General features: G+C 44.2%; 1 protein-coding gene across 1 annotated transcript in view; it reads right to left on the bottom strand.

Moving 5' to 3' along the window:
- Positions 1-22158, bottom strand: part of LOC146959921 (uncharacterized) — a 50702-nt gene extending 28544 nt beyond the window's left edge. Inside the window, exons 1-6 of the mRNA XM_085772784.1 lie at positions 21843-22158; positions 19559-21626; positions 19092-19268; positions 18378-18551; positions 15260-15433; positions 899-1347 (exon numbers count right to left, since the gene is read on the bottom strand). Coding sequence (XP_085628910.1) covers positions 899-1347; positions 15260-15433; positions 18378-18551; positions 19092-19268; positions 19559-21626; positions 21843-22119 — 3319 coding nt within the window. The 5' untranslated portion in view covers positions 22120-22158. The remainder of the gene's footprint in view (positions 1-898; positions 1348-15259; positions 15434-18377; positions 18552-19091; positions 19269-19558; positions 21627-21842) is intronic.
- Positions 22159-22853: the final 695 nt, after the last annotated feature.

Genomic DNA, 22853 nt, shown 5'->3' with positions numbered 1-22853 from the left:
TTACAGTATTTCAATTGAAAATATGCTTGAAAAAAGTAAAAACTGTCTTAAAAACAAGCTACTTTTTCACGTTTAATGAGTCTTATTTTAAGTATAATTTGATTTGTTTTGACTAGAAATTACATTTTGACTAGAAATAAGACAAATATTCTTGGTAATATTTTGAGTTTTTGCAGTGTTGACCTCAAATCTGGACTCTAAAACAAACTCCCTGTTAGTTTGAGTCTCTTCAGTTGTGCGTCGTCTCGTCTGGTTTTTACTCCAAATGTGTGAAATGATTGAGAAGCTGTTGGTGGTGTTTTCCTCTTTCAGACACTGATCATGTGTTTGATGTTGGTTCTGGACTGAGTCCTATCAGCTCTTTAACTAATGAGCTCCTCATCCAGACGCTGCTGTGTGGCTCTAATCAACCTGTGTTGGAGCTCTGATCCAGTGTGAGGAGACTGAAGCTGACAACAGAAGCTTCAGCAGCTCCACCTGAGCTTCACTACATGTTGTGGAGAAGCTCGGACAGTCACAGACAGGAAACAGGAAACACTGATCACTCCTGTCTGGTTCCTGACTTTTCAAAATAAAAGTCTGTGTGTATCAGCTGCTTTAATCTCTACTGTGACTTCAGTAACATGAGGACGCTGTGCTTCATCAGTCTGATGGACAGAGAGTGTGTGTGCATGTTTCTGTCTCTGAGGTTTGTTGTGAACCTTCAGAGTCTGATGGATCTGGTTCCTGGTTTCTCTCTGTTTCCTTCACATGAGTCTAATGACTGAATCATCTTCAGCTCAGTTTACAGTAGAAACCGTCTCTTACCGTGACTCTGAAGGTCCAGGTCCAGGTCCAGGTCCAGGTCCAGGTCCAGGTCCAGGACTAAATACTGGATGATGTCCCATGGACCGGTCACTCCTCACAGACCAGCTGGGGGGTCCAGGTCCAGGTTCAGGTTCAGGACTAAATACTGGATGATGTCCCATGGACCGGTCACTCCTCACAGACCAGCTGGGGGGTCCAGGTCCAGGTCCAGGTTCAGGACTAAATACTGGATGATGTCCCATGGACCGGTCACTCCTCACAGACCAGCTGGGGGGTCCAGGTCCAGGTTCAGGTTCAGGACTGAATAGTGGAGGATGTCCAATGGACCGGTCACTTCTCACAGACCAGCAGGTGGGTCCAGGTCCAGGTTCAGGTTCAGGACTGAATAGTGGAGGATGTCCAATTGACCGGTCACTCTTCGCAGACCAGCTGGTGGGTCCAGGTCCAGGTCCAGGTCTAGGTTCTCCTTTGGACCAGTCACTCTTCATGGACAGACAGATGGATCCTGGAGACTCTGCTCTCAGTCTGAGCTTCTGAACTCTGCAAACACAAACATGTTTTTATTCACATCACATTGATCACTGATCAGTTCTCTGATCACAGATGCATTGTGGGAAGTGGGAAGTGACGTCAGCGTCCAGCACCACACACTGTAGTGAGGGATGGATTGTCAGAATTACATTTTTAAAATCAAACACATAGTACAATGCAGCAGACATGTGCACAGTGCCCACACTTATACCCCTTTCCCACTGGCCAAAAAACCCGTTTAAACCCACTAACAATCGGCTTTTGGTGGCAGTGGGAAAGGCGCACCGAGCCGCGTCGACGCGGGTCAAACGACTCAGCAAGCGACGCGGGTTAAAATCGCCTTTAATCGGCTCGGCTCCGAACGGCTTGCAGTGGGAACGCCAGACCCGGGTCAACCCGCTAATTTACGTGATGACACTGAACGTTACGTGACGCTACGTCATCGCACCGGTCGCGTCTCATATCACGTACCAAAACAAAGCTCTGCTCCGCTCTGCTCTCATCCGAGACTGGGATCAAAAGATCAGAGAACACTGACCAAAAACGATAGAAAAAAAGGCAGGACTGGTTTATGCTCTGTCTGATCCCTCAGCGGGGGTCAGACTCGGCTCATTTTGGTCAATGGGAAAGGGGCCAAATGCCGATTGTTAGCGGGTCGACCCGCGTTTAAAAAACCTGCGTCGACCCGCTAATTTTAGTGGGAAAACGGCTATAGTGACACTGTAGGACACAACACCACAACAGACCAACACGTGAAACCACCTCCTGTGTAGCCTCCATCTGTGTGGAGCCCAAAGCCACACACTGTCTCCATTTGGGTGGCGGTTTAGCTCCGACTGTGGGATCAAACCACGGCCCACTGCTCTGTCTCCAGATCCCAGAGCAGCTGGAGACCAGATCACAGAATCACAGAGAACTACCAGCTGACCTGACGACAGCCGTGTAGAAAGTGAGACTGAAATGTGAACAACAGGTCACTTTGCCTTTCTGAGGTCGATCTGCTGTTGTTGTTCTTGTGGAGCAGATGTGTTGGATCATAAAATGTTGCAGTTTTCCACCTCCACTATTATTTTATTCTTCCTCCATGACATCCTGTCAGCTTCAGGACTCTGAAGGACTACAATCTGGAGTTTGTCCATTGTTCTATTTTGACATTTATGGGATACTCAGTGCTTTAGACTTTGAGTGATCTAACCGATGAGGATTGATGCATGCTGGCTGCTTGATATTCTTAATTTGCATGTTTGGTATTGAAGTAATCCAAAAGTAACTAAACATAATCCAGTATGTTACTTTAATTGTGTGATTACATTATTTTAACATGTAATTTGTAATTATACTGGATTACATTTTAATAGTAACACTCCCAACCCTGCACACAGGTCTGTATCTGGTTTCTTACTGTGACTCTGAAGGTCCAGGTCCAGGTCCAGGTCCAGGTCTAAAGACTGGAGGCTTTCCTTTGGACCAGTCATTCTTCAGAGACTTTGATCTGTCCTCCTGTTTCTCCACATTACCACTCATCTTCAGGACTTCAGTCAGTCTGAGAGGGAAACCAGTAACACACACACACACACACACACACACACACACAGAATCAAGACACACCCAAATCCACAGAGGACAACATATGAACACATAGAAGCTCCTCTGATGTTGCCGCCCAAGATACAGACTTGTAATTCCTTGTCTGTATGTTTAGACCAGCGCTCTTAGCGACGCCTGCAGCTTGTGCAGAACGCTGCTGCTCGTCTTTTGACAGGCACAAAGAAACAGGAGCACATAAGCCCAGTTCTGGCCTCTCTGCACTGGCTTCCTGTCCAGTTTAAACGGTATGGCCCCTGTGTACTTAGCAGAACTCATACATGTCCACAGACCAATCAGAGCTCTGAGATCTGCAAATGAAATACATCTGGATGTGCCTCAAAGCAGGCTGAAAACTAGAGGCGATGGAGCGTTGGCAGTGGTTGAACCTGAGCTGTGGAACAGTTTACCACAGCATATCCAGTAGGGGTGGTTAATTGGCCCAATTTCCCGATTACGATTATTGAAGTCTCGATTCGATTACAGACCGATTTTCGATTATTAACGATTATCGATTCGATTTTCGATTATTAATGATTATTGTTGTGATTATTATCAGTCAGTTGCTGAATTATTATTAGCCTATTTTTATTTATTGACAGAGATGGGGACTCGAGTCACTGTGACTTGGACTCGAGTCGACTCGAGTCGCTATTTTGATGCGACTTGACTTGACTTGACAAAAAATAAAAGACTTGCGACTTGACTCGGACTTGAAGGTTAAAGACTCGGGACTTGACTTGACTTGAGACACGATGACTTGAATGACTTGAATGACCAGCCGCCACCGCTGAATTTTTCACCGGCACGGCACCAGCTCAGTCGGTGTTTTTTTTTTTTCCCCGGACTTTTTATGCATTTATTTTGAAAGGACCGCTGGAGAGAGAGAGGGAGGGGGAGAGAGTGAGAGGGGGGTTTGGTACGGAGGGGCCTCCAGGGTCGCTGCAGCGGGCGTGCTACATGGATCTGTTGGCTATAATATACATCCATGGCCATGGAGTGCTATCACGCTCGCAGCTCAGTGTTTTTAAACAGAGATTTAATCCGGAATTTCAAAAAAGTGACGGTGATCGGCCTGACGCTGCTTCATTAACGCTGCGTCACCGCCGCTGTTCAGAGTCGGGACAAACGCACAGTAACCAATAGACCTAACAGTCACCTGTTACCAGCGTTACCATAGCGAGGAGCTAACGTGTCCTTTTTAAAAATAAAAAATTCTCCTCTCCTTCAGCCTCACATTCTCACTGCTGCAGAATCTGCAGTGACTACACAGCTGTTTGCCTGTCACTCATAGCATCCAGGAATGTTTCAATGTTACACATTCTTTGACTTTTGAATATAAAATATCAAATTAATATCTAACTACTTGGTATGAGTGCAGGCTGAGAATGGTGTTGTCATGATAGAATATAGCTAATAGATTTTCTATTCTATTCTATTGATGTAGTAGGAGTTAACCTTTTGTGATCAGATCAGGTATGCTCATTAATGCATTATAAGACATGATAAGACATAAGACATAATAGATTTTCTATTCTATTCTATTCTAATATATTGTCTTCACTTTATTTAGATTAGATTCTGCGGGTGAAATTGCAATAATAAGGTGACTTGACTTGGACTTGACTTGACCTATGCACGACTTGACTTGGACTTGACTTGACATAACCTGTGACTTGACTTGACTTGCCCAAAGAAAAATGACTTGGGACTTACTTGAGACTTGAAGGTTAAGACTTGAGACTTACTTGAGACTTGCACATGTGTGACTTGGTCCCATCTCTGTTTATTGAAAACCACAGATTAATTTTCTCTTTGTGCGTTGATTGCTTGTTGGCTCATTTTTTGATTCTTGGATTTTTTGTTACAATAAGTTACTTTAACTGATCATGGACCCTTTGTATTTTTGGAAGTGTCACAAAGGAGATTTAAATTAGTAAGTCTATTTTTTTGAAAGACAGATGCAACACATATTTTAGGCTACTGTAGGCTTTAGATAATGTACACAGTTATAAAAACAGAACACAACACACGTAACTAATGATCAAATAATATTGCTCTGGAACAACCAGCTTGCACACATTTTACTTTAGCCTACTGTTATAAAAACAGAGCACGCTGTGTAACTTCAACTTCAGTGATCAAATCATTGCTCTGGAGCAACCAGATTCTTATGGAGGAAGACCAGCTGGTCCACATGTTGTGACGTGTTAACAGCGCTAAAGCCAGAATTAAAACAGTTTTTAGCAGCTTTACTGCTATGGTTGTAGCGATGCTAATTTCTGTTAGCCCGTCTATGGTGTTTTACATTATACAACGTTAGCATTAAGCTAGCGGACTTTATGCTTCAAAAGCAAGCTCACTGCTGTCTGTCCCATAGAAAAACATGACAGCGGCAGCCTCGTTTGGAACATGAACCACGTGACCGCGCTGGCGGCGACATCAAAAGCTGTCGCCACTCAATTGTATCGATCTTGTCTCGCTCCGGCACCGTTAGCACCTTGTTAGCACCTTGTTTGTGCAGACACACTTGCTCGCTGGCTCAGTTACACGGCGTCTTGTTATGACAGACAGACCGCTCCACCTTGTGGTTAAATCCTGTATGACATCCAGTAACAGGAGGACTCGCCTTTGTATTACAATTTGAAAAAAAAATAATAATAATAATAATTAAATTTAAAATTAAAAAAAAAAAAATATTAATAATCGATTTTTGGAAAATTAATAATCGATTCATAATCAGTCATTTAATAATCGCGATTAATCGATTATCAATTTTTTTCACCACCCCTAATATCCACTCGTCAGAGATTTTTAAGTCCTCTCTCAAAACCCATTTTTTCTCCCAGGCTTTCAGACCTGTGTGAGACGAAGTTGTTTGGTTTGCTGAATGTATGTGTCATTGCCTAAATGGTCTTTTGAAATGTAGCATTGTATTTTATTGTTATTTATTTTATGTAAAGCACCTTGGTCAACCAAGGTTGTCTATAAGGTGCTCTATAAATAAACCTGACCTTGACCTTGACTTTGAGGGGGAAGCCATGTCTACTTACTGCATTAGTCAACAGAGGCAGAGGTCTATCAACCATTAAAATCACCATCACTCACTGAATATTCAACCGATTCTCAAGCCGTTTGGCTTATCATAAATGTCAGACATATATTTATGATACTACATAAATTGTTTGTTTTTTTATATGATGTATGTACGGACTACGTCTGACTCTTCTTCCCTCTACAGTCCACACAGACAAACTGACTCCCACACTCTGACACAATACTAACAACAAAAACAGTAATAAAAATAATAATAATAACAATAATAATAATAATAATGTTGTATTGACACTCACTCGTCTCAGACTTCAGTTTCTCTCCTTCTGCTCCGTTCACTCTAAAATGGCGTCTGAACACCTTTACCTCCTCCCTATGCTCTGCAGTTACAATCATTTATTGTTCAGTTTAAAGTTCATCTCATGGACTTTAAACTGATTGGTTGTTGACCTCCACCACTCATAGGACTTTGACTTTAGATATGAACACGTAGACGCCTCCTCTGATGCTGCTGTCCATTGGAACGATGCTGCAACGCGGCCGCCATCTTGGGCAGGGGGAAGCCGTGTCTACTTACTGCATTAGTCTACAGAGGCAGAGGTCTATCAACCATTAAAATCACCATCACTCACTGAATATTCAACCGATTTTCAAGTTTGTTTTATTATAAATGTCAGACATAAATTTGTGATACAACATAGATTGTTAATTGTTTTGTATATAATATATGTTTTTATATTGAACATGCCTACACTTACATACTCAGACACACACACACACACACACACACATGCATACATAGACTGTAATTTATTCTACAAGGGTCTGACCGGGTCTGACTTGTTGTCTATGGTCAGAAACCCCTGACCAAGATGGCGGCCGTGTTGACGCGCCTGACAAGCCTGAATGCAGCATCTACGTGTATATATCTATGACTTTGACATTAAATCCATGTTTATCCAGTCACCGTGACCTTTGACCTTTGATGTTTGTTCTGAGTTTGAAGAAGTTGTGTGGAGGTGAATCTGAGACAATGTGCTGACGTATGTACGGACTACGTCTGACTCTTCTTCCCTCCACAGTCCACACAGACACACTGACTCTCACACTCTGACACAACCACAACAACCCAATAATAATAATAATAATAATAATAATAATAATAATAATAATGTTGTGTTGACACTCACTCGTCTCAGACTTCAGTTTCTCTCCTTCTGCTCCGTTCACTCTAAAATGGCGTCTGAACACCTTTACCTCCTCCCTATGCTCTGCAGTTACAATCATTTATTGTTCAGTTTAAAGTTCATCTCATGGACTTTAAACTGATTGGTTGTTGACCTCCACCACTCATAGGACTTTGACTTTAGATATGAACACGTAGACGCCTCCTCTGATGCTGCTGTCCATTGGAACGATGCTGCAACGCGGCCGCCATCTTGGGCAGGGGGAAGCCGTGTCTACTTACTGCATTAGTCTACAGAGGCAGAGGTCTATCAACCATTAAAATCACCATCACTCACTGAATATTCAACCGATTTTCAAGTTTGTTTTATTATAAATGTCAGACATAAATTTGTGATACAACATAGATTGTTAATTGTTTTGTATATAATATATGTTTTTATATTGAACATGCCTACACTTACATACTCAGACACACACACACACACACACACACATGCATACATAGACTGTAATTTATTCTACAAGGGTCTGACCGGGTCTGACTTGTTGTCTATGGTCAGAAACCCCTGACCAAGATGGCGGCCGTGTTGACGCGCCTGACAAGCCTGAATGCAGCATCTACGTGTATATATCTATGACTTTGACATTAAATCCATGTTTATCCAGTCACCGTGACCTTTGACCTTTGATGTTTGTTCTGAGTTTGAAGAAGTTGTGTGGAGGTGAATCTGAGACAATGTGCTGACGTATGTACGGACTACGTCTGACTCTTCTTCCCTCCACAGTCCACACAGACACACTGACTCTCACACTCTGACACAACCACAACAACCCAATAATAATAATAATAATAATAATAATAATAATAATAATAATGTTGTGTTGACACTCACTCGTCTCAGACTTCAGTTTCTCTCCTTCTGCTCCGTTCACTCTAAAATGGCGTCTGAACACCTTTACCTCCTCCCTCTGCTCTGCAGTTACAATCATTTATTGTTCAGTTTAAAGTTCATCTCATGGACTTTAAACTGAACAATAAATTATAATGAGGAAGTCACTTTCTACAGTAGAGTGGCGCCACCTGCTGGGTAACTCCTGGTATTACACCTGTGTGGACAGGTGAACTCTGACACCATGAATAAACAGTGAGCTGAGATCCAGCTGTGGTAGAAGAGCTGCTGAGAGGTTTAAAGACACTCCACTACAAGTTACAGCTCAGTCTGTTCTCTGTCTTATTCATCACACATGTTGTCATCAACTAATTTGTGTCTAAGTGTTGTAACTTAACTCGCCCCGGTCTGGCAACACGACCATATATGGAAAACACAACCACAACTAAATGTAAGTCCACACAGAAACCAGGAGGATACAAGGAGAATCATGATGAAATTGTTTTAGAAATGCACTCATTGACATAATGTGTTCCCTAGCCCCTTACCCTAACCTTAACCATTACTCTTAACCTAATATAAACCTAATTATAACTTAAAGTCTTAACCCTCAAACAGCTCTTGGAAAAAGTGAGGACCGGCCAAAATGTCCTCACTTCCCAAAAATGTCCTCACTCTGTTGGTTAAAAACTCTCGACGGTCCCCACAACGTACTAAATACAGGAACACACACACACACACACACACACACACACACACACACACACACACACACACACACACACACACACACACACACACACAGCCCAGGTTGTGTGTCTTATCTGTTGTAAACCTTGTTGTAAATCTTACAGGTGTTTTTCTGTGGGGAACAGAAGCTGATTGTGCTGAGTTCATCTCTGACTCTGGGATTAGAAAGAATAGATTATCATGTGTAACAAGTGGGCGTGTCACTGGTGGCCAGTCACATTATCAGCATTATTTTCATCCCTCTCTCTGATTGGTTCAGGACGGCTACTTGCTACAGTGGACCTTGTTGTGTACCGGGGTGTGGGTTCCGATGATGACTCCGAGTCGTATTGTTGATCTTTAGTTTCGTTGTTTATTTCCATCTCACAACATCTCAATAACAGAAACACCGGCAACTCCTCAGACAGCTGATCGACACTGAAGCGTTACCATGGAGACACACACACAACGGTCGCTCTTTTCCATATTGACCAATGACTGAACAGGACTCATATCGTATCACCATGACAACTTCAAACAATTTGCCACTTCATGTGAACCACTATGCTATTTAATAAATAATAACAATAATATTAATATTCTATATTAATACACCACAGACCTGATGTGTTCAGAGGAGGAGGAGGAGGAGGAGGTAGAAGAAGAGGAGGAGGAGAATGTTTGTTCATGTTGCTGCTGTTGATCTGTATGTGGCTGATTTGATGCATCTGCTTTTATGGAGGTGAAGTATTTGATGAATTAAAGGGAAAGTTAAAGGTCAAAGGTCTCTCTTCTCTCCTCCCCCTCTCGCTTCCTCCCTCCCCCCTTCTCTCTCTCTCTCTCTCCCCTTCCCTCCTCCCCTCTCTCTCCTTTCTCTTTCTCCCTCCCTCTAAGTCTCTCCCTGTCTCCCCCTCTCTCTACGCTCTCTTTCTCCCCCTTCTCTCTCTCTCCTCCCCCACTTCCTCTATCCTCTCCCTCTTTCTCTCTGCCCCCTCCCCCTAAGTCTCTCCCTCCCCCTCCCTCTTCTCTCTCCCTCTCTTCCCTTCCCTTCTCCTCTCTCTCTCCTCTCCCTCTTTCTCTCTGCCCTTCCTCCCTCCCCCTCTCTTCTCTCTCCCCCTCTATCTTCCTCCCTCCCTCTAAGTCTCTCCCTGTCTCCCCCTCTCTCTCTTTCCCCCCTTCTCTCTCTCCTCCCCCTCTTCCTCTCTCTTCTCTCTCTCTATCCTCTCCTTCTTTCTCTCTGCCTCCATCCCTCTGTCTCTCCTTTTCTCCCCTCTCTCTACGCTCTCTTTCTCCCCCCTCCTCTCTCTCTCCTCCCCCTCTTCCTCTCTCTTCTCTCTCCTTCCTTTACTGTAGTGAAGTTGTATTTTGATGATGTTTTATTGTCCAATCACGTCCCAGCGTTTGTAGCTCATTAACAGCGTCACATGTAAACGACACTAATAACCATTAAACATTAATTATCTAGATCTAATAACTCTGAGACCAGATTGACACAGTGAAGTCAGTGATGTGTAAAAAGCTGCTGTAACTCTGATCGACCACCAGGTGTCGCTGTGTTCACATGTCTGAAGCTTCGTCAGGTTTTGTGAATGAGTTTGTGTCCTGGTTTAATAACTCATGACTCTTCAGGCTGCGTTCAAGGAAACCGGTTTTTCTCAGACTCCAGTGAAGTGGATCTTCTCCTCCGTCTGTTTCAGTGCACGTTGGTGACGGTGAGGACGACTCACGTCACGTTCAGGTGAGTCAGGTGATCTGACGCTGCTCGTCTCCTGACGTCGGATCAGACCGAGGCTTCATGTGTGTGTGTGTGTGTGTTCTTGTTCTTACTACGTTGTGAGGACCGGAGAGAGTTTTTCACCAGAGTGACGACATTTATTTTAAAGAGCGTTACAAGAGTGTGTTTGTGTCCACCTCCTCCTCATCTTCTTTCTCCTCCTTCTCCCCCTCCTCTTCCCCCTCCTCTTTCTCCTCTTCCTCCTCCACCTCCTCCCTCCTCTTCTCCCTCCTCCCTCCTCTTCTCCCTTCTCCTCCTCCTTCTCCTCCACCTCCTCCCTCCTCTTCCGCGTCCTCCTCCTCCTTCTCCTCCTCCACCTCCTCCACCTCCTCCCTCCTCTTCTCCCTCCTCCTCCGCTTCCTCCTCCTCTTTCTCCTCCTCCACCTCCTCCCCCCCCTCTTCCCCCTCCTCCTACTCCTCCACCTCCTTCCTCCTTTTCTCCCTCCTCTTTCTCCGCTTCCTCCTCCTCCTTCACCTCCTCCCTCCTTTTCTCCCTCCTCCTCTTCCTCCTCCACCATCTCCCTCCTCTCCAGGCGGAATTTACAAATTTACAAAAGTTTTCACATATATATTGAAAGTCTTAATCGCTTTCTGGCTGCTTGAAAATTTGATGGAGGTTATGTATTGCTTGAGCTCACCGCTAAGAGCAGTAAAGAAAGTAAAGGAAGGGTTTTCTGGCGACACCAGAATATTACCGCCCCAGCGACAGGACGGCGGGGAATGCAAGTCTTATAAATAAATTTTAAAAACCGCCACACGACTGCACACATGCCTTAAAAATATAATGTATGAAAATGTTTCAGGTATTAAAATACACTTTTAAATGCAAACCGGTGGTTAAAATAATGTAAAGTTGCATTTTTACAAGTCTGTGAACGAAGAAGAGAAGAGTTCCGACCGGAAACTTCTTATTTTTTTTCCCCAATGAGCTTTATTGAAAACATTGTACATACAAAGGGATGTACAGAGAACAGGGTTGTACATACAATCAAACATGAAACATCAGACAGGTGCTCCAATATGTATCAATAAACATAAATAATAAATAAATCAAAATAAGATCAGGTTGTTTTAACTCTTTCGCGACCACACTAATTCCTCAGCACATCCGCTCAGGACCACATGTTTTTGGCTATTTGTTTACCTTTTATCTCACGTTGAACCGAACTCTGTACATCACCTAGAAACAAACGGTCTTCACGTGATTGAAGAGTGACTTTCCAACGTGCTCGTCGAAAAAACGGCGAGTTTTTCCGCCGTTTCGTTCGTGAGTACGAAGTAGAAGAAGAGAGCTGGGTTTCTCCAAAAACGGAGCTCCCGCTCTAGTTTCAGAGAAAAACGCACTTTTGTGTCAAATGGCATTCCGCTCATTTTACCGATAATCTGCAGTGTGGCGTCTCCCAAATCATTTCTACGGCTAAATAAATATATTTGTAGGCAAATCTGGGGGGTGTGGTAGCCTGGAGAGCAGCGGTGCAGCGGTGTGGGTCTCTGGCTGCAGCGCAGCAGCTCCGTGACACTGCTGTGTGACTGGCCGGCGATGAGTGCTCTGGGGCGGGGGCGGCCGGTCACAGCCCCCGCTGCAGAGCACCCGCTCTGCTGCACAGCGCCGTGAAAACAGCCGTGATAACGGGCTTTCAAAACCGAGTCTCCAAAGCAGAAACGTTTGTAACAGCACCGGAAAAACTCGCCACATTTGTCGTCGGTCGCTTTTGTCAAAAGAGGGTTTGGAAAGTCGCCAGATTCAGCGAGAAAGTGGCAACACTGTAGCCGACAGCCGCACAGCGCTGCACGCTGCCCCCAGAGCAGCATTCAAGGAGAACGATTACTCAAACAAAACCAAGATCACACAGTTTATAAAAAATATTATGTTTTGATTTTAGTTTAAAACTGTTTTACATATCAGAGGACTACCATATTCACACACAGGGTACCTCAGAGTGTCTATTATCGTAATCTGTAAAAAAAAAAACGGTTTTGACGAGTTTACTCGTCAATGGTCGTGAACGTTCGGCAGGCTGTGACGAGTTTACTCGTCAATGGTCGCGAAAGAGTTAATCAATAAAAAAAATTTAAAAATCACTCCATAGTTTTTCACATGTGATTAAAAAACTAAACCTGACAGTTCTTGCGTTTATTCATAATCTCTTGTTCGACAACACATTCACTGTAAAAACCATGAAAAAAAACAACCTTTTATTGTAATTTGCGAAAATAAACACTTTCATTTTGAAATGTAACTGAGCCTGACACCTAAATAATATTTATCTTTTCATGCTGTTGTTGTTTTAGCTGCTCTGCAATGATATTCTGATGTGTTATGACTACATGTTGAGTCTTGAAAGAGCAAATATTGAAAAAAGAAGGAAGGAAATTATGTACATATGTGTGTTAAGTTATAAAATAAAGGCTAGGGTTTCTTTTGTAAATCATACTTATCAATAATACTAAATAGTTTAATTAAATGGCATCTTTCTGTTTAATAAGACTGAAGGCGAAAAGAAGAAATTCGTTATAAAACATGTATTTTGGTCTTTTGCTGTGTTTTGTTGTGCACGACAAGTGGATGTGGCAGTAGGCTACTAACAGTAACACAGTAAAAATACTTACTGTATTTACAGCACAACAATAAAAGTAGTTTCTGTAGACAGTATCAGAGTAAAAGTACTTCTTTCAAGGTATCACAGTGAATACTTCTCATATTTACAGTACCAGAGTAAAAGTATTTTCAGAATCACAATAATTGCACTTCAAGGTATCCTTTATTTACAGTACCACAGTAAAAGTACTCCCTGTACTTACAGTAACACAGTAAAAATAACTGTATTTACAGTAGAACAATAAGAGTAGTTTCTGTACATACAGCATCACAGTAAAATTACTTCTTACAATTACTTCTTTGATTCCGGAACATGCGCTTCAACTGGGAGCAGCAAAGTCTGGTAGCTCTAAGTTTTTGAGTTTTTACTCAACATTTGCTTTATTTTTGTTGTGTTTTTTGTTATCTACTGATGGATGCTTCTCTGGGGAGAAGAGATTCTTCAGAGATGAGCTTCTTTCATTGAAAATGGACAGATCTGGAGGACACCACCATCCTGTCCTCAGATGATCTGAAGAGGTGCTTTTGTGGTGGTTGTTGTGCTGCTGCTGGTGCAAAGTTAAAGGCTTGGAGGTGGAGATGTCCTATCAGTCCTTTCTGAGGTCAGTCATCATTGGAAATATCAACTCTCTGCCCAACAAGAGTGATGAAGAGCTGGAGATATTGGTGAAGACTCAGAAAGTAGACATTTATTTTATTTTTTCGAATCATAACAACACTTGTGTACATCCCACCTAATGGCAACTGCTTAAGTTCCATCTGAAGTTCTCCATGAAGTTGTTGCTAGGATACAGACTAAACATCCTGAGGCACTAGAGCACTGAAGAAGGAGGAGGCAATTCTGGACGGCCTGGATCATCCACTTCATGGCACCTTGACTGACCAGGAAAGCAGCGGTGGTGGACGGCTCCTCTCTCCTTGCTGCAAGATGGAGGAATATAGTAGTGGGGCAGATAAGCAAAATGATTTGGCCCCTCCACCAATGATCCTGATCCACCCAGCTGCCTCTTCACCATCGGTCCTGCTCCACCCGGCGGCCCTGCTCCACCCGGCGGTTCCTGCTCCATCCGGCGGTTCCCAGCGGTTCCTGCTCCACCCGGCGGCCCTGCTCCATTCGGCGGTTCCTGCTCCACCCGGCGGTTCCTGCTCCATCCGGCGGCCCTGCTCCATCCGGCGACCCTACTCCATCTTTCTTTCTTTTTTGTGTCATTGTCGTGTGAGCTACTACACTAATATGAATTTCCCTCCTCGGGATGAATAAAGTATTCTCTACTCTACTCTACTCTACAAGGTATCACAGTGAATACTATAATATAGGAGCAGAGTAAAAGTTTCTATAATTACAATATCACAGTAAAAGTATTTAGTTTGGAGTTACTGGAGTAAAAGTACTTCCTGTACTTGAGTGACAGGTGAAGCTCATTGTTCCTGTTTGACTCAACACCTTTACCTGTGACTGGATCACTGATGATTGACACATTGAAGCTGCTGCAGCGTTTTCTGAGTCTGTGATGTCATAGATGATGTCATGTGTGATGTCACATCCTGACAGGTTCACCTGCTGCACTTTACACTTTATTTCACTCCCACAGTCTCATCAGCTGTGGAAACAGCTACAGATCAGTCACACAACAGAGTCTCCAGTCGAAAGTCTGGACTCTTCACAAGATCACGAAGCTGCTGCAGAGATGAAGAGCTCAGGTTGTTGGTTCCTCCTTTCAGGTCCAGTTCTCTCAGGTGGGAGGGGTTGGACTTCAGAGCTGAGACCAGAGAAGAACAGCTGATGTCTGACAAACTGCAGCCCGACAATCTGAATAAAGAATAAAAGAAGAACATGAAATGAAGATCACACACACACACACACACACACACACACACACTACACGCTACATAAATACATTTTGAGTTGAGTTGAGTTGAAAGTGAAGAGTCATTGTCAGTGTGAGAGAAGAACAACTGGAAACATGAGACAACAACTATTTCAAACGTCCTTCATTCATGACATCAAAGTCGATGATGATTCAAGTCCTGAGTGAAGATCAATCAGGTTCAGTTGTGGATCAAAGATCTAAGATCTACAACAGTAACAGTCAGTGAACTGACCTCAGAGTCTCCAGTCTACAGTCTGGACTCTCCAGAAAACCACTCAGATCCTTCACTGCTGAATCCTGCAGGTTGTTGTCCCTCAGGTCCAGTTCTCTCAGGTGGGAGGGGTTGGACTTCAGACCTGAGGCCAGAGAAGAACAGCTGATCTCTGACAAACTGCACCACTCCAATCTGAATAAAGAATAAAAGCAGTGAGTTGAGGACAAAGCTCCTTGTTGACATCATTCAGTGTCTCATCATCTGTTCAGAGCTGAAGAAGCGTCAGAAAGAACAAGTTTAGAAAATCAAAGTCCAACAGCTGAAGCAACAGGAAGCAGGTTAAACAGTCACATAGAGAGAAAACAGCTCATTAATATTCATGAGAAGCTGCTGCTGCTTCAACACAGACGCAGTGACTCCGCCTCTTCACCTGTCAGCTCCACCTGTGGCTCCATCCAGACAAACTCATGTTGTGCAGCCACATTGATCAGAGATTTACTGACCATGCTCAAGACAACAAACATGTGAGGCTGGACTCTGTTACCATGACAACTAACGTGTAGAAACACATGTTGAATGAAGCTCAGAGACAGAAAAACCTGAAACCAGCTTATTATGGGATGTTGGCTTTGAATCTTTCACTATAAACATCACAGAGCCTCAGGAAAGAGGTGGAGCCAGCAGCTATTGATTATAGATCAGTTATTTAAGCAATATCACACGAGAGGGAGTGCTGTTGTACTGTATATCAGCACGGCTGTGATTCGGTCGTAGGCACGAGGCCACAGGCTGGACTAAAAACCAGTGATGTGCAGTCAGGGCTTTGATTTATTCACTTCATCTAAAGTTGGATTCTTTTGGACTTTCAAATAACTTTACTACAAGTTCAATGTGTCCGAATTTGGTGATTTTCATGGTCTAATAAAAGCCAGTAAACAGAGCTAGCTTCTGTCCAGGCAGCAGCTGCACAAACCACTCAGCCATGTGTAGTATTACAGAGCAAAGGCCCAGAGTTGCTCTGCCTCTTCTGTCAGTACGGTGTGTATGTGACTGTTTGCACATGTGCAGTAAGTTCCCACAGAGAGTTCACATGTAGGTGAAGAGGCACAACGCTACGCTGCCCCTTAACTTAACTGCACCATGTCTGAGCTGCACTGCTGTTCACATTGCCTTGGTGAATGGTCAACACACAGACGTGTCCCCTGGCTTTTTAGCCTCCAGCAGTTTAGCAGCTAATTCAACTGCAGTGATGCTCCACTGGAGAGGTGAACACCTTAATGAGCTTTCATCTGAAGAACAACAGCAGCTTTTATCTGACGGGAGACAGTTAGCAAGTTTTAACCTACTCTCTCTCTGACACTTACTTTACTTGACTTTATTTGTTTATTTGGGTGGGACAGTGCACATTAACTCATTGAGTGCCAATGATGTCCATAGACGTCAAATGCACTTTTCTGCGGCTGGTAAATGGGGCGCACACTGTGAGTAATTTTGGGGCTTCTGGGATGCATCGAACGAAGAAGACTGTAGATCAGAGCAAGAAGTGACGAAGAAGGAGAAGACGAGCGCAATCGGTACGGAGATAAAAAAGTTTCTATTTCTAGAGAAAAACGATGGGCAGAGCCTGGAACAAGTGTAACGTGGAGCTGGAGGAAAGCTTAACCACGCATGCCGTTAGCATAGCTCCAGCATGAAGTGATCGGAGGAGGCAGGAAAGGTAAACTGATCTGGATGATCAGCACCAAAATGCCGAAGCGGATCGCGGAGTCAGTTTCACCAGTTGCTGTCTGAAACCGACGGCCGCGTCCAGCAGAGAGGCTGAAGACTCCCTCCCTACTTCAGAGACGAGGGGATGAAGCAGGGGGAGAAGTAGGAGAGGAGAGGGGAGGGGGAGGAGGGCGTAGGAGAGGCTGAGGGGGCGGCAGCAACTGCTCGTAGGCCTACTTGTTGTATTTTAGTTGTTGTTGTTTTGTTTTTTGTTTTGTCTTTTTTTTTTGGGGGGGGGGGGGGGGATTCAGTTCACATGAAAAAACATGTGAAATGAAATTTTCAGATGTCTTATATGTTTTTGAAGCCAAAATGAAAACGGATAAATCACTGTTTTTCTTGAGAGACTCTCTTTCACAAAAATGCATTTTTCTCAGCTTTCTAGAAAAAAGGTGGTCTTTTTGGTGCAACCAGGCTCTATTCAACTTAAGATATATCAAGAATGGAACAAGGTACAAACAAATGGGTTTTTCCCTAGTTAAATAGAGAGTCTCCTCTTTCCTTTCAGCTGTTTGGTGTTTTTAGAGTCATAGTACAAAATATTCTCTGGGTCTTGACATATTACTCAAAATGCCCCAAAACGCTGGCACATGGCACTGACCATTTTATAAAAGGGCTGGCACTCAATGAGTTAATGAACATATAAAAAATATGTAAATGTGCCAGATTATAGCAACAGTGCTAATTTCCATCCGGAGTCCCAAAACATAAAAACAGTACAGTGAGAGAAAAACATAGTATTATAAACGACATAGCAATGCAGACAGCAAGGACATAACGAAACAACTATTAACAAGATAAAACATTGACATTTTTACAACACCATGAGTAGGGGGATCAAAAGAGTTTCTGAGAGACAAAGTGCTAGAGTGCAGGAGTGCATACACTTCTACACACACACACACACACACACACACACACACACAGCCCAGGTTGTGTGTCTTATCTGTTGTAAACCTTGTAATAACATCTTGTTGTGTACAGTTAACATCCTTGTTGCTCAGGTTTGAGTGTGGATTGTGTTAAAGGTTTGTTGTGTGATGTGATCCTGTTATTGATTTGAGTTGTGTGTTAATAACAGCTGATGTCAGGACGGCATGGATTGTGGGGAAAAGGTGTTGCACATGTTTAAGACTTGGATCTGTGTAAACCATTGTGCATAAATGTGTTTGTTGTGAGGTTTTTGTGTGATGAGCTTCCTGAGGTGCCAAACCCCCCACAGCCCTGGTCTTGGTCTGTGAGCACCTGCCTACCCTGTCCTACAGCCTCAGTGTGGATCAGTATAATATCAGCCTCATGTCTGCAGCTCAGTATCAACACAACTTTCGCATCACATTCATCTGAGCACAGAAATAAAACAGAGTCTGACCTCAGAGTCTCCAGTCTACAGTCTGGACTCTCCAGAAAACCACTCAGGCCCATCACTCCTGAATCCTGCAGCTCGTTGTTGGTCAGGTCCAGGTGTCTCAGGTGGGAGGGGTTGGACTTCAGAGCTGAACCCAGAGAAGAACAGCTGATCTCTGACAAACCGCAGCGCTCCAATCTGAATAAAGAATAAAAGAAGAAGATGAAATGATTGATGATTGATCAGATGTGTCCTGATCAATGGTCAGTGTGTAAATGAGTAGAGGGACTTTGTCCTTGTGTTGTTGTGGATCATCATCATGTGGCCTTCTACACACATCATCCACATTCAGCACAGATTCATCAGCTGCTGCTGACCTCAGATCAGTCTGTCAATATACAATCAATATCTGATCAATACCTGTTGGATTAAACACTGACTACAACTCTCTGATTCCGGACTGAACTGGATCAAAGGTTAAAGGTCCAGACCTGATCCAGGACCACACACACACACACACACACACACACAAACAGCTTCATCTGAGAGCCAGCTCATCATCATCATCATCATCATCATCATCATCATCATCACACTGACCTCTGAGTGACCTCTGACCCTTCACCTTCTACCAGATGCAGTAAGATGGAGTCACAATCAGTCGCTGCTTCAAACTGAACTTCACACATTTGAACTGAACACAGACAAAAGTCCAACAGGTCCAGTCAGTGAACTCACCTCAGAGTCTCCAGTCTACAGTTTGGACTCTCCAGTCCAGCACACAGAACCTTCACTGACGAATCACTCAGGTCCCAGTTTCTACTCATGTTCAGTTCTGTCAGGTGGGAGGGGTTGGACTTCAGAGCTGAGGCCACGACTTCACAGAGACTCTCTGAGAGTTGACAACCAACAAGTCTGTGAAGAGAGAAAATATCAAATGTGTCAGAATCAAATCAGATGAAAGCTGCAGTAAAAACACAGTTGATGCATCTGATGACTCTTCTCTGAGTTTGACAGGACGCAATGATCCTCATCACTCTCACAGGACGGATGGGACCCTGAAGCAAAGCCTGCTAACTCTATATTATCCCTGACATAATGTTTTCAAATTCAAACTAAAAATAATGAGGAAAAAAAACTCTGCTTATGTGAACTACTGATCTAAATTACAGATCAATAATTATATTGATTATGTCTGGACTCACCGAGCCTTCCTGCAGTTCCTCACAGCTGGGATCAGTCTCCGTCGTCCCTCCACTGATGTCTTGTACTTGTCCAGGTCCAACTCGTCCAGAACCTGCTCTGACATCTGCAGCATGTAGGCCAGAGCTGAACACTGGATCTCAAAGAGTTTCTGTGATCTGTTCTCTGACTTGAGGAACTGTTGGATCTCCTGATGAACTGACTGGTCCTTCATCTCCGTCAGACAGTGGAAGATGTTAATGCTTCTGTCAGGAGAGATTTTATCAGTTTTCATCTTCTTCAGGTTGTTGATGGTTATCTGGATGGTTCCTGGACTGTTGTCTGTCTGACCCAGCAGACCTCCTAACAGCCTCTGGTTGGACTCCAGAGAGAGGCCATGAAGGAAGCGGACAAACAGGTCCAGGTGACCATTTCTACTGTTCAGGGATTTCTGCAAGACTCTCTGCAGGAAGTCATCCTGAGTTAAATCTCTACCATTATCAGAAAATTGTCCACCTTCTTCTTCTTCTTCTTCTTCTTCTTCTTCTTCTTCTTCTTCTTCTTCTTCTTCTTCTTCTTCTTCTTCTTCTTCTTCTTTTCCTTCTGAATCTGATTCTGAATCTGAATCTGAAGACAAGTCACTGTTATGTTCCTTGACTTGTTCTACCAGGAACTTCTTCAGGACCTGTGTGTTCCTGTTTCTGAAACAGTGGAACATGTAGACTGCAGCCAGAAACTCCTGAACACTCAGATGAACAAAGCAGTAGACTGTTTTCTGGAAGATCACACTCTCTCTTTTGAAGATCTCAGTACAGAGTCCTGAGTTTACCAAGGCTTCTGTGACATCCAGACCACACTGCTCCAGGTCTTCTTTGTAGAACATGATGTTTCCTTCCTCCAGCTGTTCAAACGCCAGCCTCCCCAGCTTCAGAAGAACTTCCCTGTCGGCCTCCGTCAGCTCCTGTCTCGTCTCATGTCCTTCACCGTACTTGTTCTTCTTCCTCTTTGTCTGGACCAGCAGGAAGTGTGAGAACAGGTCAGTCGTGGTCTTGGGCAGCTCTCCTCTCTGGTCTGTGGTCAACATGTGCTCCAGAACTGTAGCACTGATCCAGCAGAAGACCGGGACTTGACACATGATGTGGAGGGTCCTGGACGTCTTGATGTGTGAGATGATTCTTCTGGACAGATCTTCATCACTGGACCTCCTCCTGAAGTACTCCTCCATCTGTGCGTCAGTGAAGCCTCGGACCTCTGTTACCCTGTCAACACATGTAGGAGGGATCTGATTGGCTGCTGCAGGTCTGGAGGTGATCCAGACCAGAGCCGAGGGAAGCAGATTCCCCTGGATGAGGTTTGTCAGCAGCACGTTGACTGATGACGTCTGTGTGACATCAGACACAACTTCCCTGTTGTTGAAGTCCAGTGACAGCCGGCTTTCATCCAGTCCGTCAAAGATGAAGAGAAGTTTACAGACAGCCAGCTGCTCTGCTGTGACCTTCTGTAATGTTGGATGGAAAACATGGAGCAGCCTGAGAAGACTCAACCGCTGATCTCTGATCAGGTTCAGCTCCCTGAACGAAAGCAGAACCAGCAGACTGACATCTTGATTCTTCAAGCCCTCGGCCCAGTCCAGAGTGAACTTCTGCACCGAGAAGGTTTTTCCAACGCCAGCGACGCCGTTGGTCAGAACCACTCTGATGGGTCTCTGTTGGACAGGTGAGACCGTAGAGATGTCCTCTCTCTGTTGGACAGGTGAGACCGTAGAGACGTCCTCTCTCTGTTGGACAGATGAGACCGTAGAGACGTCCTCTCTCTGTTGGACAGGTAAGTCTTTAAAGATGTCGTTGCACTTGATTGGAGTGTCATGGAGGGTCTTCTTCTTGGACGTTGTCTCCAGCTGTCTCACCTCATGTTGGGTATTAACCTCTTCACTCTGTCCCTCTGTGATGTAGAGCTCAGTGTAGATCCTGTTGAGGAGGGTTTCACTTCCTGTTCCACTTCCTGTTCCCTCAGTTCCTTCAGTCACTCGTTCACATCTGCTCCTCAGACTGATCTTATGTTGATCTAAAACCTCCTGCAGACCACGATCTGCTGAGAGAGAAGAGACAGAGTCAGACTGAAGACAGAGAGTCTGACAATCTGATCAGATTATTTTCATCAGCTACAGAAAAAACTACAGACAACAAAGAGAAGGTTTGAATCATCATCTTAAATGTCAGTGCTGTGTGATGGAACAATGACTCTGGAGAAAACAACAGGTCCTGGTTTCACAAATGACCACATCAGCAGACAGATGTTCAGTCTCACTTTGTACACAGCTGCTCTGATTGGCTGTCTGCAGTCCACCTCTGGATCTGGGTCTTTTTCCACACTGGGGACAGGAGGGGGGTCCTGAAGAACCAGACTGGTCCCAGTCTGAGGTGAAGCACTGTCTGCAGAACCAGTGTCCACAGCTGGTGGAGACTGGATCCTTCAGGACGTCCTGACAGAGACCACAGCAGGACAGCTGCTGGTCCACAGAGACACCACTCCTCTTCCTCCTGTCAAGACATTTCTGTATCAACAACATGTCACAGCTCCACATCTGAGCTCTGATTGGTTAACCACCTCAAGGGGGCGGGGCTTCAGTAACCAGAGGAGCAGAGAGAGAGAGAAAGTAGAGGAAGACGAGTGTAGAGAGACAAACTGAATGAAGACCTGGTCCTGAACTGGTCTGGTTTCTGTCTCTGTTTATCTGTTGACCTTAAATCTGGACTCTAAAACAAACTCCCTGTTAGTCTGAGTCTCTTCAGTTCTGCGTCGTCTCATCTGCTTTTTACTCCAAATGTGTGAAATGATTGAGAAGCTGTTGGTGGTGTTTTCCTCTTTCAGACACTGATCATGTGTTTGATGTTGGTTCTGGACTGAGTCCTATCAGCTCTTTAACTAATGAGCTCCTCATCCAGACGCTGCTGTGTGGCTCTAATCAACCTGTGTTGGAGCTCTGATCCAGTGTGAGGAGACTGAAGCTGACAACAGAAGCTTCAGCAGCTCCACCTGAGCTTCACTACATGTTGTGGAGAAGCTCAGACAGTCACAGACAGGAAACAGGAAACACTGATCACTCCTGTCTGGTTCCTGACTTTTCAAAATACAGGTCTGTGTGTATCAGCTGCTTTAATCTCTACTCTGGCTTCAGTTTAAAGGCTCAGACGTGTGGATCATTAAAGTGTTGGTGCAGCTACGTTCACACTGACTGAGGCTGATGACACAGGAACATGAGGACGCTGTGCTTCATCAGTCTGATGGACAGAGTGTGTGTGCATGTTTCTGTCTCTG

Source organism: Trachurus japonicus, unplaced genomic scaffold (genome assembly GCF_045865225.1).
Source record: "Trachurus japonicus isolate A0001 unplaced genomic scaffold, Traja_1.0 AP030905.1".
In the NCBI taxonomy this organism is placed as follows: Eukaryota; Metazoa; Chordata; class Actinopteri; order Carangiformes; family Carangidae; genus Trachurus; species Trachurus japonicus.
The sequence above is the reverse complement of the archived record's forward strand: the minus strand, read 5'-3'. Positions and strand labels throughout refer to the sequence as shown.